The sequence below is a fragment of the Dendrobates tinctorius genome, unplaced genomic scaffold, assembly GCF_039654945.1.
Source record: "Dendrobates tinctorius isolate UK_male_01 unplaced genomic scaffold, ASM3965494v1 ptg000214l, whole genome shotgun sequence".
Classification (NCBI taxonomy): domain Eukaryota; kingdom Metazoa; phylum Chordata; class Amphibia; order Anura; family Dendrobatidae; genus Dendrobates; species Dendrobates tinctorius.
Genome location: NW_027361881.1, coordinates 1,952,682 through 1,970,045, shown reverse-complemented (window position 1 = coordinate 1,970,045; position 17,364 = coordinate 1,952,682). Strand labels below are relative to the sequence as shown.

At 40.6% G+C, this 17,364-nt stretch overlaps 1 protein-coding gene across 1 annotated transcript in view; it reads left to right on the top strand.

Annotated features, from left to right (window-relative positions):
* The first annotated feature begins 243 nt into the window (after window positions 1–243).
* Window positions 244–17,364, top strand: part of LOC141058703 (dual specificity protein phosphatase 22-A-like) — a 34,649-nt gene continuing 17,528 nt past the window's right edge. The window contains exons 1-3 of the mRNA XM_073554888.1: window positions 244–884; window positions 2,836–2,869; window positions 4,025–4,107. Of these exons, the coding sequence (XP_073410989.1) occupies window positions 699–884; window positions 2,836–2,869; window positions 4,025–4,107 (303 nt within the window). The 5' untranslated portion in view covers window positions 244–698. The remainder of the gene's footprint in view (window positions 885–2,835; window positions 2,870–4,024; window positions 4,108–17,364) is intronic.

Genomic DNA, 17,364 nt, shown 5'->3' with positions numbered 1-17,364 from the left:
TCACCGCTGCATGCTAACCATGCCCACAACACTCAACCATAGGAATCAATAGCTGATGTCACAGCTCACCGCTGCTTGATGACCATGCCCACAACACTCAACCATAGGAATCAATAGCTGATGTCACAGCTCACCGCTGCTTGATGACCATGCCCACAACACTCAACCATAGGAATCAATAGCTGATGTCACAGCTCACCGCTGCATGATGACCATGCCCACAACACTCAACCATAGGAATCAATAGCTGATGTCACAGCTCACCGCTGCATGCTGACCATGCCCACAACACTCAACCATCGGAATCAATAGCTGATGTCACAGCTCACCGCTGCATGATGACCATGCCCACAACACTCAACCATAGGAATCAATAGCTGATGTCACAGCTCACCTCCTCACCCTCCCTTCAACACTATCCCATAGAAACCTGTGAATTTTTTGCAACTCCTTTGCTCTCTCTGGCCCATGTAGCTGCTCTGAAGCCAATCTCTAAACGCTGGGAGAGGCCGCCCTCCCCACCCTGTGCAGAATCAGGAGTAAAAAGTTACTCTCAGAAAATAAACGGTTTTGGAAGCACAGGGCGCATCTATTGTAGAAGTGTCGTCTTCCAGACGAGGGCTGGGGCTGTGCCGCCTGCTGTAACCTGTCACCGCGCAGAGGGCGGCTCGGGGTAACCTGATGCCTCCGCCCTGGTGATGAGTCCAGCGCTGTTTGTGACAACCGTGTTGCTCTGCAGCGACTTCTCCCTGGTCGGTGACGACCTCTATTCTCTTCCTACGGACCCCGTCCGTCTCCTGTGCTCACGCTGCACCTTTCCTCTGTCGCCCCCTGTCCTGTGTTTACAGATCCTGACCAGCGTAATGGGAGGAGGGATGAGCCAGGTACGTGCGGAGGTGGAGAGGCGACAACATGGCCCCAGGCTGCGCGGCTGCTCCGTGTACAGCAGACTACTTTGTTGTAAGTCCTGACACTTTCTCATGTACAGATTTGCTCTGCCGAAGCCTGGAGGTGAACCAGACTGGGTAGAGCATTCCACCTAACCGGTGCAGCATGAGAGAAGTGATGGAGGAGGGATGTTTTGGATTAGCAGGAGCTCAGTGGTAGAGGGCGGTGAATTAATTTCCAAAGGAACTTGTAACGAAAAAACATTGGATAAAACTCACACTGCTGTATTATACTCCAGAGCTGCACTCACTATTCTGCTGGTGCAGTCACTGTGTACATACATTACATTACTGATCCTGAGTTACATCCTGTATTATACCCCAGAGCTGCACTCACTATTCTGCTGGTGCAGTCACTGTGTACATACATTACTGATCTTGAGTTACCTACTGTATTATACCCCAGAGCTGCACTCACTATTCTGCTGGTGCAGTCACTGTGTACATACATTACTGATCCTGAGTTACATCCTGTATTATACTCCAGAGCTGCACTCACTATTCTTCTGGTGCAGTCACTGTGTACATACATTACATTACTGATCCTGAGTTACATCCTGTATTATACCCCAGAGCTGCACTCACTATTCTGCTGGTGCAGTCACTGTGTACATACATTACATTACTGATCCTGAGTTACATCCTGTATTATACTCCAGAGCTGCACTCACTATTCTGCTGGTGCAGTCACTGTGTACATACACTACATTACTGATCCTGAGTTACATCCTGTATTATACCCCAGAGCTGCACTCACTATTCTACTGGTGCAGTCACTGTGTACATACATTACATTACTGATCCTGAGTTACATCCTGTATTATACTCCAGAGCTGCACTCACTATTCTGCTGGTGCAGTCACTGTGTACATACACTACATTACTGATCCTGAGTTACATCCTGTATTATACTCCAGAGCTGCACTCACTATTCTGCTGGTGCAGTCACTGTGTACATACATACATTACTGATCCTGAGTTACATCCTGTATTATACTCCAGAGCTGCAGTCACTATTCTGCTGGTGCAGTCACTGTGTACATACATTACATTACTGATCCTGAGTTACATCCTGTATTATACCCCAGAGCTGCACTCACTATTCTGCTGGTGCAGTCACTGTGTACATACATTACATTACTGATCCTGAGTTACATCCTGTATTATACTCCAGAGCTGCACTCACTATTCTGCTGGTGCAGTCACTGTGTACATACACTACATTACTGATCCTGAGTTACATCCTGTATTATACCCCAGAGCTGCACTCACTATTCTGCTGGTGCAGTCACTGTGTACATACATTACATTACTGATCCTGAGTTGCCTCCTGTATTATACTCCAGAGCTGCACTCACTATTCTGCTGGTGCAGTCACTGTGTACATACATTACATTACTGATCCTGAGTTGCCTCCTGTATTATACTCCAGAGCTGCACTCACTATTCTGCTGGTGCAGTTGCTTCACCAGGTTGATGAGTGCTGCGCCCCCTGGGGGACGCCTTCTGGTGCGATGAGTCTCAGCTGTGGAGTTTTATTATTAGCGTCTCTATGGGGTAAACAAGACATATAAATAGCTGCGGTAAGCGCTGAGTGTCAGCTCTGCACGGATTAGACAGGAGGGTGTGCGGGGTTTGGGGTCTGGGTGGTCCAGGTGCTGTGGCCTGACACTGTGTGCCTGAGCCGCTGCTGACAGTCACCCCGTATACAGTATTAGTAATACCCGCGGACCGCTCACATGAAGGCACCAGCGGTGACAGCTGATGGGAGTGATATATTTGGGGTGATCTGTTCTTTGGTCTTGATTGTTTCTGGATTATCAGATTCTGGATTATCGGAGTGTCAGTATTTCCATGTTGTCAGATCATCCCATGTTTTATGTTGCAGGTTCTGGATGGGTTATATCTGGGGAACATACGAGGTGAGTACGAGCCGAAGCATCAGAAGAGGCTGAGACACCGAGACTGCGCCGCTCACCTGCACCGAAGGCAGTCTGCGCCAGAGCCAGCAGGAGTGTCCTCTGTAGTGATTCTGGGCGCGGTCATGGTGCTCTGTAGTGATTCTGGGCACTGTCATGGTGCTCTGTAGTGATTCTGGGCGCTGTCATGGTGCTCTGTAGTGATTCTGGGCGCTGTGATGGTGCTCTGTAGTGATTCTGGGCGCTGTCATGGTGCTCTGTAGTGATTCTGGGCGCTGTCATTAGGCTCTGTAGTGATTCTGGGTGCTGCCATGGTGCTCTGTAGTGATGATGGGCGCTGTCATGGTGCTCTGTAGTGATGATGGGCGCTGTCATGGTGCTCTGTAGTGATGATGGGCGCTGTCATGGAGCTCTGTAGTGATTTTGGGTACTGTCATGGAGCTCTGTAGTGATTATGGGCACTGTCATGGTGCTCTGTAGTGATGATGGGCGCTGTCATGGAGCTCTGTAGTGATTATGGGCACTGTCTTGGTGCTCTGTAGTGATTATGGGCGCTGTGATGGTGCTCTGTAGTGATTATGGGCACTGTCATGGAGCTCTGTAGTGATTATGGGCACTGTCTTGGTGCTCTGTTGTGATTCTGGGAGCTGTCATGGTGCTCTGTAGTGATTCTGGGAGGTGTCATGGTGCTCTGTAGTGATTATGGGCGCTGTCATGGAGCTCTGTAGTGATTATGGGTACTGTCATGGAGCTCTGTAGTGATTATGGGCGCTGTCATGGTGCTCTGTAGTGATTATGGGCGCTGTCATGGAGCTCTGTAGTGATTATGGGTACTGTCATGGAGCTCTGTAGTGATTATGGGTACTGTCATGGAGCTCTGTAGTGATTATGGGTACTGTCATGGAGCTCTGTAGTGATTATGGGTACTGTCATGGAGCTCTGTAGTGATTATGGGTACTGTCATGGTGCTCTGTAGTGATTATGGGCGCTGTCATGGAGCTCTGTAGTGATTATGGGTACTGTCATGGAGCTCTGTAGTGATTATGGGCACTGTCATGGAGCTCTGCAATGATTATGGGCACTGTCATGGTGCTCTGTAGTGATTATGGGCGCTGTGATGGTGTAATACATGATTTCTGCACTCATTTCTCATTGCAGATGCTGAGGATACGGCGTCTCTGAGCAATCATGGAATCACCCACATCGTGTCCGTTCATAACAACGCCAAGCCGCTGCTGCCGGTGAGAATCTAGTGAGAATATTTGTGTCAGTCTCTGTCATCAATCCCATCATCCTATTTAACCAGGATTGTTGCCTCTCATAAGTGCAAAGCTTGAGGTCTGATTTGGCCTCTGACTCGTTACAGGGTTGATATTGGCTTTTAGCTTCTATGATTGCTGCCACAATAGGGGGCGCTAGAGCGTCAGTCCTTTTCCTCTATTAATAGCTGTTTGCATATTTACATTCCCAGTGGAGCATAACACGGCCTATAAGTCTCCTTACACCGACCTGGTGCTCTACACAGGGAGGAAAGTTCCCTCTTACAATACATTTTTGTAATTATGATGCTTGGTCACAGAGTATTATCTGGACACTAGAGGGCAGTATTACAGTATAATATTACTACAGAGTATTATCTGGACACTAGAGGGCGGTATTACAGTATAATATTATTACAGAGTATTATCTGGAAATTAGAGGGCAGTATTGCAGTATAATATTACTGCAGAGTATTATCTGAACAATAGAGGGCAGAATTACAGAATAATATTACTGCAGAGTGTTATCTGGACACTAGAGGGCAGTGTTACAGTATAATATTACTGCAGAGTATTATCTGGACACTAGAGGGCGGTATTACAGTATAATACTGCAAAGTGTTATCTGGACACTAGAGGGCAGTATTACAGTATAATATTACTGCAGAGTGTTATCTGGACACTAGAGGCCAGTATTACAGTATAATATTACGGCAGAGTATTATCTGGACACTAGAGGGCGGTATTACAGTATAATATTTCTGCAGAGTATTATCTGGACACTAGAGGGCGATATTACAGTATAATATTACTGCAGAGTGTTATCTGGACATCAGAAGGCAGTATTACAGTATAATATTACTGCAGAGTATTATCTGGACATCAGAAGGCAGTATTACAGTATAGTATTACTGCAGAGTATTATCTGGACATCAGAAGGCAGTATTACAGTATAGTATTACTGCAGACTATTATCTGGACACTAGAGGGCAGTATTACAGTATAATATTTCTGCAGAGTATTATCTGGACACTAGAGGGCGATATTACAGTATAATATTACTGCAGAGTGTTATCTGGACATCAGAAGGCAGTATTACAGTATAATATTACTGCAGAGTATTATCTGGACATCAGAAGGCAGTATTACAGTATAATATTACTGCAGAGTATTATCTGGACATCAGAAGGCAGTATTACAGTATAGTATTACTGCAGACTATTATCTGGACACTAGAGGGCAGTATTACAGTATAATATTACTGCAGAGTATTATCTGGACATCAGAGGGCGGTATTACAGTATAATATTACTGCAGAGTATTATCGGGACATCAGAGGGCGGTATTACAGTATATTACTGCAGACTATTATCTGGACATCAGAGGGTGGTATTACAGTATAATATTACTGCAGAGTATTATCTGGACACTAGAGTGCGGTATTACAGTATAATATTACTGCAGACTTTTATCTGGACATCAGAGGGCGGTATTACAGTATAATATTACTGCAGAGTATTATCTGGACATCAGAGGGCGGTATTACAGTATAATATTACTGCAGAGTATTATCTGGACATCAGAGGGCGGTATTACAGTATAATATTACTGCAGACTATTATCTGGACATCAGAGGGCGGTATTACAGTATAATATTACTGCGGAAAATTATCTGGACATCAGAGGGCGGTATTACAGTATAATATTACTGCAGAGTATTATCTCGACACTAGAGGGCGGTATTACAGTATAATATTACTGCAGACTATTATCTGGACATCAGAGGGCGGTATTACAGTATAATATTACTGCAGAGTATTATCTGGACATCAGAGGGCGGTATTACAGTATAATATTACTGCAGAGTATTATCTCGACACTAGAGGGCGGTATTACAGTATAATATTACTGCAGAGTATTATCTGGACATCAGAGGGCGGTATTACAGTATAATATTACTGCAGAGTATTATCTGGACATCAGAGGGCGGTATTACAGTATAATATTACTGCAGAGTATTTTCTCGACACTAGAGGGCGGTATTACAGTATAATATTACTGCAGAGTATTATCTGGACATCAGAGGGCGGTATTACAGTATAATATTACTGCAGAGTATTATCTCGACACTAGAGGGCGGTATTACAGTATAATATTACTGCAGAGTATTATCTGGACATCAGAGGGCGGTATTACAGTATAATATTACTGCAGAGTATTATCTGGACATCAGAGGGCGGTATTACAGTATAATATTACTGCAGAGTATTTTCTCGACACTAGAGGGCGGTATTACAGTATAATATTACTGCAGACTATTATCTGGACATCAGAGGGCGGTATTACAGTATAATATTACTGCGGAAAATTATCTGGACATCAGAGGGCGGTATTACAGTATAATATTACTGCAGAGTATTATCTGGACATCAGAGGGCGGTATTACAGTATAATATTACTGCAGACTTTTATCTGGACATCAGAGGGCGGTATTACAGTATAATATTACTGCAGAGTATTATCTGGACATCAGAGGGCGGTATTACAGTATAATATTACTGCAGAGTATTATCTGGACATCAGAGGGCGGTATTACAGTATAATATTACTGCAGACTATTATCTGGACATCAGAGGGCGGTATTACAGTATAATATTACTGCGGAAAATTATCTGGACATCAGAGGGCGGTATTACAGTATAATATTACTGCAGAGTATTATCTCGACACTAGAGGGCGGTATTACAGTATAATATTACTGCAGACTATTATCTGGACATCAGAGGGCGGTATTACAGTATAATATTACTGCAGAGTATTATCTGGACATCAGAGGGCGGTATTACAGTATAATATTACTGCAGAGTATTATCTCGACACTAGAGGGCGGTATTACAGTATAATATTACTGCAGAGTATTATCTGGACATCAGAGGGCGGTATTACAGTATAATATTACTGCAGAGTATTATCTGGACATCAGAGGGCGGTATTACAGTATAATATTACTGCAGAGTATTTTCTCGACACTAGAGGGCGGTATTACAGTATAATATTACTGCAGAGTATTATCTGGACATCAGAGGGCGGTATTACAGTATAATATTACTGCAGAGTATTATCTCGACACTAGAGGGCGGTATTACAGTATAATATTACTGCAGAGTATTATCTGGACATCAGAGGGCGGTATTACAGTATAATATTACTGCAGAGTATTATCTGGACATCAGAGGGCGGTATTACAGTATAATATTACTGCAGAGTATTTTCTCGACACTAGAGGGCGGTATTACAGTATAATATTACTGCAGACTATTATCTGGACATCAGAGGGCGGTATTACAGTATAATATTACTGCAGAGTATTATCTGGACATCAGAGGGCGGTATTACAGTATAATATTACTGCAGAGTATTATCTCGACACTAGAGGGCGGTATTACAGTATAATATTACTGCAGACTATTATCTGGACATCAGAGGGCCGTATTACAGTATAATATTACTGCAGAGTATTATCTGGACACTAGAGGGCGGTATTACAGTATAATATTACTGCAGAGTATTATCTGGACACTAGAGGGCGGTATTACAGTATAATATTACTGCAGACTATTATCTGGACACTAGAGGGCGGTATTACAGTATAATATTACTGCAGACAATTATCTGGACACTAGAGGGCGGTATTACAGTATAATATTACTGCAGAGTATTATCTGTGCACCAGAGGGCAGTATTGCAGTATATTGCTGCAGAGTATTATCTGGACATCAGAGGGCGGTATTACAGTATAATATTACTGCAGAGTATTATCTGTGCACCACAGGGCAGTATTACAGTATAATATTACTGCAGACTATTATCTGTGCACCAGAGGGCAGCATTGCAGTATAATATTACTGCAGACTATTATCTGTGCACCAGAGGGCAGTATTACAGTATAATATTACTGCAGACTATTATCTGTGCACCAGAGGGCAGTATTACAGTATAATATTACTGCAGAATATTATCTGTGCACCAGAGGGCAGTATTACAGAATAATATTACTGCAGAGTATTATCTGTGCACCAGAGGGCAGTATTGCAGTATAATATTACTGCAGAGTATTATCTGTGCATCAGAGGGCAGTATTGCAGTATAATATTACTGCAGAGTATTATCTGTGCACCAGAGGGCAGTATTACTGTATATTACTGCAGAGTATTATCTGTGCACCAGAGGGCAGTATTGCAGTATATTACTGCAGAGTATTATCTGGACACCAGAGGGCGGTATTACAGTATAATATTACTGCAGAGTATTATCTGAACACTAGAGGGCAGTATTACAGTATAATATTACTGCAGAGTATTATCTGTGCATCAGAGGGCAGCATTGCAGTATAATATTACTGCAGAGTATTATCTGTGCACCAGAGGGCAGTATTACAGTATATTACTGCAGAGTATTATCTAGACACCAGAGGGCGGTATTACAGTATAATATTACTGCAGAGTATTATCTGGACACTAGAAGGCAGTATTACAGTATAATATTACTGCAGAGTATTATCTGGACATCAGAAGGCAGTATTACAGTGTAATATTACTGCAGAGTATTATCTGGACACTAGAGGGCAGTATTACAGTATAATATTACTACAGAGTATTATCTGGACACTAGAGGGCGGTATTACAGTATAATATTTCTGCAGAGTATTATCTGGACACTAGAGGGCGGTATTACAGTATAATATTACTGCAGAGTATTATCTGGACATCAGAAGGCAGTATTACAGTATATTACTGCAGAGTATTATCTGGACACTAGAGGGCGGTATTACAGTATAATATTACTGCAGACTATTATCTGGACACTAGAGGGCGGTATTACAGTATAATATTTCTGCAGAGTATTATGTGGACATCAGAGGGCGGTATTACAGTATAATATTACTGCAGAGTATTATCTGGACACTAGAGGGCGGTATTACAGTATAATATTACTGCAGAGTGTTATCTGGACATCAGAAGGCAGTATTACAGTATAATATTACTGCAGACTATTATCTGGACATCAGAGGGCGGTATTACAGTATAATATTACTGCAGAGTATTATCTGGACATCAGAGGGCGGTATTACAGTATAATATTACTGCAGAGTATTATCTGGACACTAGAGGGCGGTATTACAGTATAATATTACTGCAGACTATTATCTGGACATCAGAGGGCGGTATTACAGTATAATATTACTGCAGAGTATTATCTGGACACTAGAGGGCGGTATTACAGTATAATATTACTGCAGACTATTATCTGGACATCAGAAGGCAGTATTACAGTATAATATTACTGCAGACTATTATCTGGACATCAGAGGGCGGTATTACAGTATAATATTACTGCAGAGTATTATCTGGACATCAGAGGGCGGTATTACAGTATAATATTACTGCAGAGTATTATCTGGACATCAGAGGGCGATATTACAGTATAATATTACTGCAGAGTATTATCTGGACATCAGAGGGCGGTATTACAGTATAATATTACTGCAGAGTATTATCTGGACATCAGAGGGCGGTATTACAGTATAATATTACTGCAGAGTATTATCTGGACACTAGAGGGCGGTATTACAGTATAATATTACTGCAGAGTATTATCTCGACACTAGAGGGCGGTATTACAGTATAATATTACTGCAGAGTATTATCTCAACACTAGAGGGCGGTATTACAGTATAATATTACTGCAGAGTATTATCTCAACACTAGAGGGCGGTATTACAGTATAATATTACTGCAGAGTATTATCTCAACACTAGAGGGCGGTATTACAGTATAATATTACTGCAGAGTATTATCTGGACATCAGAGGACGGTATTACAGTATAATATTACTGCAGAGTATTATCTCGACACTAGAGGGCGGTATTACAGTATAATATTACTGCAGACTATTATCTGGACATCAGAGGGCGGTATTACAGTATAATATTACTGCAGAGTATTATCTCGACACTAGAGGGCGGTATTACAGTATAATATTACTGCAGAGTATTATCTCAACACTAGAGGGCGGTATTACTGTATAATATTACTGCAGAGTATTATCTGGACATCAGAGGGCGGTATTACAGTATAATATTACTGCAGAGTATTATCTCGACACTAGAGGGCGGTATTACAGTATAATATTACTGCAGACTATTATCTGGACATCAGAGGGCGGTATTACAGTATAATATTACTGCAGAGTATTATCTCGACACTAGAGGGCGGTATTACAGTATAATATTACTGTAGAGTATTATCTGGACATCAGAGGGCGGTATTACAGTATAATATTACTGCAGAGTATTATCTCGACACTAGAGGGCAGTATTACAGTATAATATTACTGCAGAGTATTATCTGGACATCAGAGGGCGATATTACAGTATAATATTACTGCAGACTATTATCTGGACATCAGAGGGCGGTATTACAGTATAATATTACTGCAGAGTATTATCTGGACATCAGAGGGCGGTATTACAGTATAATATTACTGCAGAGTATTATCTGGACATCAGAGGGCGATATTACAGTATAATATTACTGCAGAGTATTATCTGGACATCAGAGGGCGGTATTACAGTATAATATTACTGCAGAGTATTATCTGGACATCAGAGGGCGGTATTACAGTATAATATTACTGCAGAGTATTATCTGGACACTAGAGGGCGGTATTACAGTATAATATTACTGCAGAGTATTATCTCGACACTAGAGGGCGGTATTACAGTATAATATTACTGCAGAGTATTATCTCAACACTAGAGGGCGGTATTACAGTATAATATTACTGCAGAGTATTATCTCAACACTAGAGGGCGGTATTACAGTATAATATTACTGCAGAGTATTATCTCAACACTAGAGGGCGGTATTACAGTATAATATTACTGCAGAGTATTATCTGGACATCAGAGGACGGTATTACAGTATAATATTACTGCAGAGTATTATCTCGACACTAGAGGGCGGTATTACAGTATAATATTACTGCAGACTATTATCTGGACATCAGAGGGCGGTATTACAGTATAATATTACTGCAGAGTATTATCTCGACACTAGAGGGCGGTATTACAGTATAATATTACTGCAGAGTATTATCTCAACACTAGAGGGCGGTATTACTGTATAATATTACTGCAGAGTATTATCTGGACATCAGAGGGCGGTATTACAGTATAATATTACTGCAGAGTATTATCTCGACACTAGAGGGCGGTATTACAGTATAATATTACTGCAGACTATTATCTGGACATCAGAGGGCGGTATTACAGTATAATATTACTGCAGAGTATTATCTCGACACTAGAGGGCGGTATTACAGTATAATATTACTGTAGAGTATTATCTGGACATCAGAGGGCGGTATTACAGTATAATATTACTGCAGAGTATTATCTCGACACTAGAGGGCGGTATTACAGTATAATATTACTGCAGACTATTATCTGGACATCAGAGGGCGGTATTACAGTATAATATTACTGCAGAGTATTATTTGGACACTAGAGGGCGGTATTACAGTATAATATTACTGCAGAGTATTATCTGTGCACCAGAGGGCAGTATTGCAGTATATTGCTGCAGAGTATTATCTGGACATCAGAGGGCGGTATTACAGTATAATATTACTGCAGAGTATTATCTGTGCACCACAGGGCAGTATTACAGTATAATATTACTGCAGACTATTATCTGTGCACCAGAGGGCAGTATTACAGTATAATATTACTGCAGACTATTATCTGTGCACCAGAGGACAGCATTGCAGTATAATATTACTGCAGACTATTATCTGTGCACCAGAGGGCAGTATTACAGTATAATATTACTGCAGACTATTATCTGTGCACCAGAGGGCAGTATTACAGTATAATATTACTGCAGAATATTATCTGTGCACCAGAGGGCAGTATTACAGAATAATATTACTGCAGAGTATTATCTGTGCACCAGAGGGTAGTATTGCAGTATAATATTACTGCAGAGTATTATCTGTGCATCAGAGGGCAGTATTGCAGTATAATATTACTGCAGAGTATTATCTGTGCACCAGAGGGCAGTATTACTGTATATTACTGCAGAGTATTATCTGTGCACCAGAGGGCAGTATTGCAGTATATTACTGCAGAGTATTATCTGGACACCAGAGGGCGGTATTACAGTATAATATTACTGCAGAGTATTATCTGGACACTAGAGGGCAGTATTACAGTATAATATTACTGCAGAGTATTATCTGGACATCAGAAGGCAGTATTAGAGTGTAATATTACTGCAGAGTATTATCTGTGCATCAGAGGGCAGCATTGCAGTATAATATTACTGCAGAGTATTATCTGTGCACCAGAGGGCAGTATTACTGTATATTACTGCAGAGTATTATCTGTGCACCAGAGGGCAGTATTGCAGTATATTACTGCAGAGTATTATCTAGACACCAGAGGGCGGTATTACAGTATAATATTACTGCAGAGTATTATCTGGACACTAGAGGGCAGTATTACAGTATAATATTACTGCAGAGTATTATCTGGACATCAGAAGGCAGTATTACAGTGTAATATTACTGCAGAGTATTATCTGGACACTAGAGGGCAGTATTACAGTATAATATTACTGCAGAGTATTATCTGGACACTAGAGGGCGGTATTACAGTATAATATTTCTGCAGAGTATTATCTGGACACTAGAGGGCGGTATTACAGTATAATATTACTGCAGAGTATTATCTGGACATCAGAAGGCAGTATTACAGTATAATATTACTGCAGAGTATTATCTGGACACTAGAGGGCGGTATTACAGTATAATATTTCTGCAGAGTATTATCTGGACACTAGAGGGCGGTATTACAGTATAATATTACTGCAGAGTATTATCTGGACATCAGAGGGCGGTATTACAGTATAATATTACTGCAGAGTATTATCTGGACATCAGAAGGCAGTATTACAGTATATTACTGCAGAGTATTATCTGGACACTAGAGGGCGGTATTACAGTATAATATTACTGCAGACTATTATCTGGACACTAGAGGGCGGTATTACAGTATAATATTTCTGCAGAGTATTATCTGGACATCAGAGGGCGGTATTACAGTATAATATTACTGCAGAGTATTATCTGGACACTAGAGGGCGGTATTACAGTATAATATTACTGCAGAGTGTTATCTGGACATCAGAAGGCAGTATTACAGTATAATATTACTGCAGACTATTATCTGGACATCAGAGGGCGGTATTACAGTATAATATTACTGCAGAGTATTATTTGGACATCAGAGGGCGGTATTACAGTATAATATTACTGCAGAGTATTATCTGGACACTAGAGGGCGGTATTACAGTATAATATTACTGCAGACTATTATCTGGACATCAGAGGGCGGTATTACAGTGTAATATTACTGCAGAGTATTATCTGGACATCAGAGGGCGGTATTACAGTATAATATTACTGCAGAGTATTATCTGGACATCAGAGGGCGGTATTACAGTATAATATTACTGCAGAGTATTATCTGGACATCAGAGGGCGGTATTACAGTATAATATTACTGCAGAGTATTATCTCGACACTAGAGGGCGGTATTACAGTATAATATTACTGCAGAGTATTATCTCGACACTAGAGGGCGGTATTACAGTATAATATTACTGCAGAGTATTATCTCAACACTAGAGGGCGGTATTACAGTATAATATTACTGCAGAGTATTATCTCAACACTAGAGGGCGGTATTACAGTATAATATTACTGCAGAGTATTATCTGGACATCAGAGGGCGGTATTACAGTATAATATTACTGCAGAGTATTATCTCGACACTAGAGGGCGGTATTACAGTATAATATTACTGCAGACTATTATCTGGACATCAGAGGGCGGTATTACAGTATAATATTACTGCAGAGTATTATCTCGACACTAGAGGGCGGTATTACAGTATAATATTACTGCAGAGTATTATCTCAACACTAGAGGGCGGTATTACAGTATAATATTACTGCAGAGTATTATCTGGACATCAGAGGGCGGTATTACAGTATAATATTACTGCAGACTATTATCTGGACATCAGAGGGCGGTATTACAGTATAATATTACTGCAGAGTATTATCTCGACACTAGAGGGCGGTATTACAGTATAATATTACTGTAGAGTATTATCTGGACATCAGAGGGCGGTATTACAGTATAATATTACTGCAGAGTATTATCTCGACACTAGAGGGCGGTATTACAGTATAATATTACTGCAGACTATTATCTGGACATCAGAGGGCGGTATTACAGTATAATATTACTGCAGACTATTATCTGGACATCAGAGGGCGGTATTACAGTATAATATTACTGCAGAGTATTATCTCGACACTAGAGGGCGGTATTACAGTATAATATTACTGTAGAGTATTATCTGGACATCAGAGGGCGGTATTACAGTATAATATTACTGCAGAGTATTATCTCGACACTAGAGGGCGGTATTACAGTATAATATTACTGCAGAGTATTATCTGGACACTAGAGGGCGGTATTACAGTATAATATTACTGCAGAGTATTATCTGGACACTAGAGGGCGGTATTACAGTACAATATTACTGCAGACTATTATCTGGACACTAGAGGGCGGTATTACAGTATAATATTACTGCAGACAATTATCTGGACACTAGAGGGCGGTATTACAGTATAATATTACTGCAGAGTATTATCTGTGCACCAGAGGGCAGTATTGCAGTATATTGCTGCAGACTATTATCTGTGCACCACAGGGCAGTATTACAGTATAATATTACTGCAGAATATTATCTGTGCACCAGAGGGCAGTATTGCAGTATGTTACTGCAGAGTATTATCTGTTCACCAGAGGGCAGTATTACAGAATAATATTACTGCAGAGTATTATCTGTGCACCAGAGGGCAGTATTGCAGTATAATATTACTGCAGAGTATTATCTGTGCACCAGAGGGCAGTATTGCAGTATAATATTACTGCAGAGTTTTATCTGTGCACCAGAGGGCAGCATTGCAGTATAATATTACTGCAGACTATTATCTGTGCACCAGAGGGCAGTATTACAGTATATTACTGCAGAGTATTATCTGTGCACCAGAGGGCAGTATTGCAGTATATTACTGCAGAGTATTATCTGGACACCAGAGGGCGGTATTACAGCATAATATTACTGCAGAGTATTATCTGGACACTAGAGGGCAGTATTACAGTATAATATTACTGCAGAGTATTATCTGGACATCAGAAGGCGGTATTACAGTGTAATATTACTGCAGAGTATTATCTGGACACTAGAGGGCAGTATTACAGTATAATATTACTGCAGAGTATTATCTGGACACTAGAGGGCGGTATTACAGTATAATATTTCTGCAGAGTATTATCTGGACACTAGAGGGCGGTATTACAGTATAATATTTCTGCAGAGTATTATCTGGACACCAGAGGGCGGTATTACAGCATAATATTACTGCAGAGTATTATCTGGACACTAGAGGGCAGTATTACAGTATAATATTACTGCAGAGTATTATCTGGACATCAGAGGGCGGTATTACAGTATAATATTACTGCAGAGTATTATCTGGACACTAGAGGGCGGTATTACAGTATAATATTTCTGCAGAGTATTATCTGGACACTAGAGGGCGGTATTACAGTATAATATTACTGCAGAGTATTTTCTGGACATCAGAAGGCAGTATTACAGTATAATATTACTGCAGAGTATTATCTGGACACTAGAGGGCGGTATTACAGTATAATATTACTGCAGACTATTATCTGGACACTAGAGGGCGGTATTACAGTATAATATTACTGCAGAGTATTATCTGGACACTAGAGGGCGGTATTACAGTATAATATTACTGCAGAGTATTATCTGGACATCAGAAGGCAGTATTACAGTATAATATTACTGCAGAGTATTATCTGGACACTAGAGGGCGGTATTACAGTATAATATTACTGCAGACTATTATCTGGACACTAGAGGGCGGTATTACAGTATAATATTACTGCAGAGTATTATCTGGACACTAGAGGGCGGTATTACAGTATAATATTACTGCAGAGTATTATCTGGACATCAGAGGGCGGTATTACAGTATAATATTACTGCAGAGTATTATCTGGACATCAGAGGGCGGTATTACAGTATAATATTACTGCAGAGTATTATCTGGACACTAGAGGGCGGTATTACAGTATAATATTACTGCAGACTTATCTGGACATCAGAGGGCGGTATTACAGTATAATATTACTGCAGAGTATTATCTGGACATCAGAGGGCAGTATTACAGTATAATATTACTGCAGAGTATTATCTGGACACTAGAGGGCGGTATTACAGTATAATATTACTGCAGAGTATTATCTGGACATCAGAAGGCAGTATTACAGTATAATATTACTGCAGACTATTATCTGGACATCAGAGGGCGGTATTACAGTATAATATTACTGCAGAGTATTATCTGGACATCAGAGGGCGGTATTACAGTATAATATTACTGCAGAGTATTATCTCGACACTAGAGGACGGTATTACAGTATAATATTACTGCAGACTATTATCTGGACATCAGAGGGCGGTATTACAGTATAATATTACTGCAGAGTATTATCTGGACACTAGAGGGCGGTATTACAGTATAATATTACTGCAGAGTATTATCTGGACACTAGAGGGCGGTATTACAGTATAATATTACTGCAGACTATTATCTGGACACTAGAGGGCGGTATTACAGTATAATATTACTGCAGACAATTATCTGGACACTAGAGGGCGGTATTACAGTATAATATTACTGCAGAGTATTATCTGTGCACCAGAGGGCAGTATTGCAGTATATTGCTGCAGGGTATTATCTGTGCACCAGAGGGCAGCATTGCAGTTTATTACTGCAGAATATTATCTGTGCACCAGAGGGTAGTATTACAGAATAATATTACTGCAGAGTATTATCTGTGCACTAGAGGGCAGTATTACAGTATAATATTACTGCAGAATATTAAATGTGCACCAGAGGGCAGTATTGCAGTATAATATTACTGCAGACTATTACCTGTCCACCAGATGGCATTATTGCAGTATATTACTGTAGAATATTATCTGTGCACCAGAGGGCAGTATTG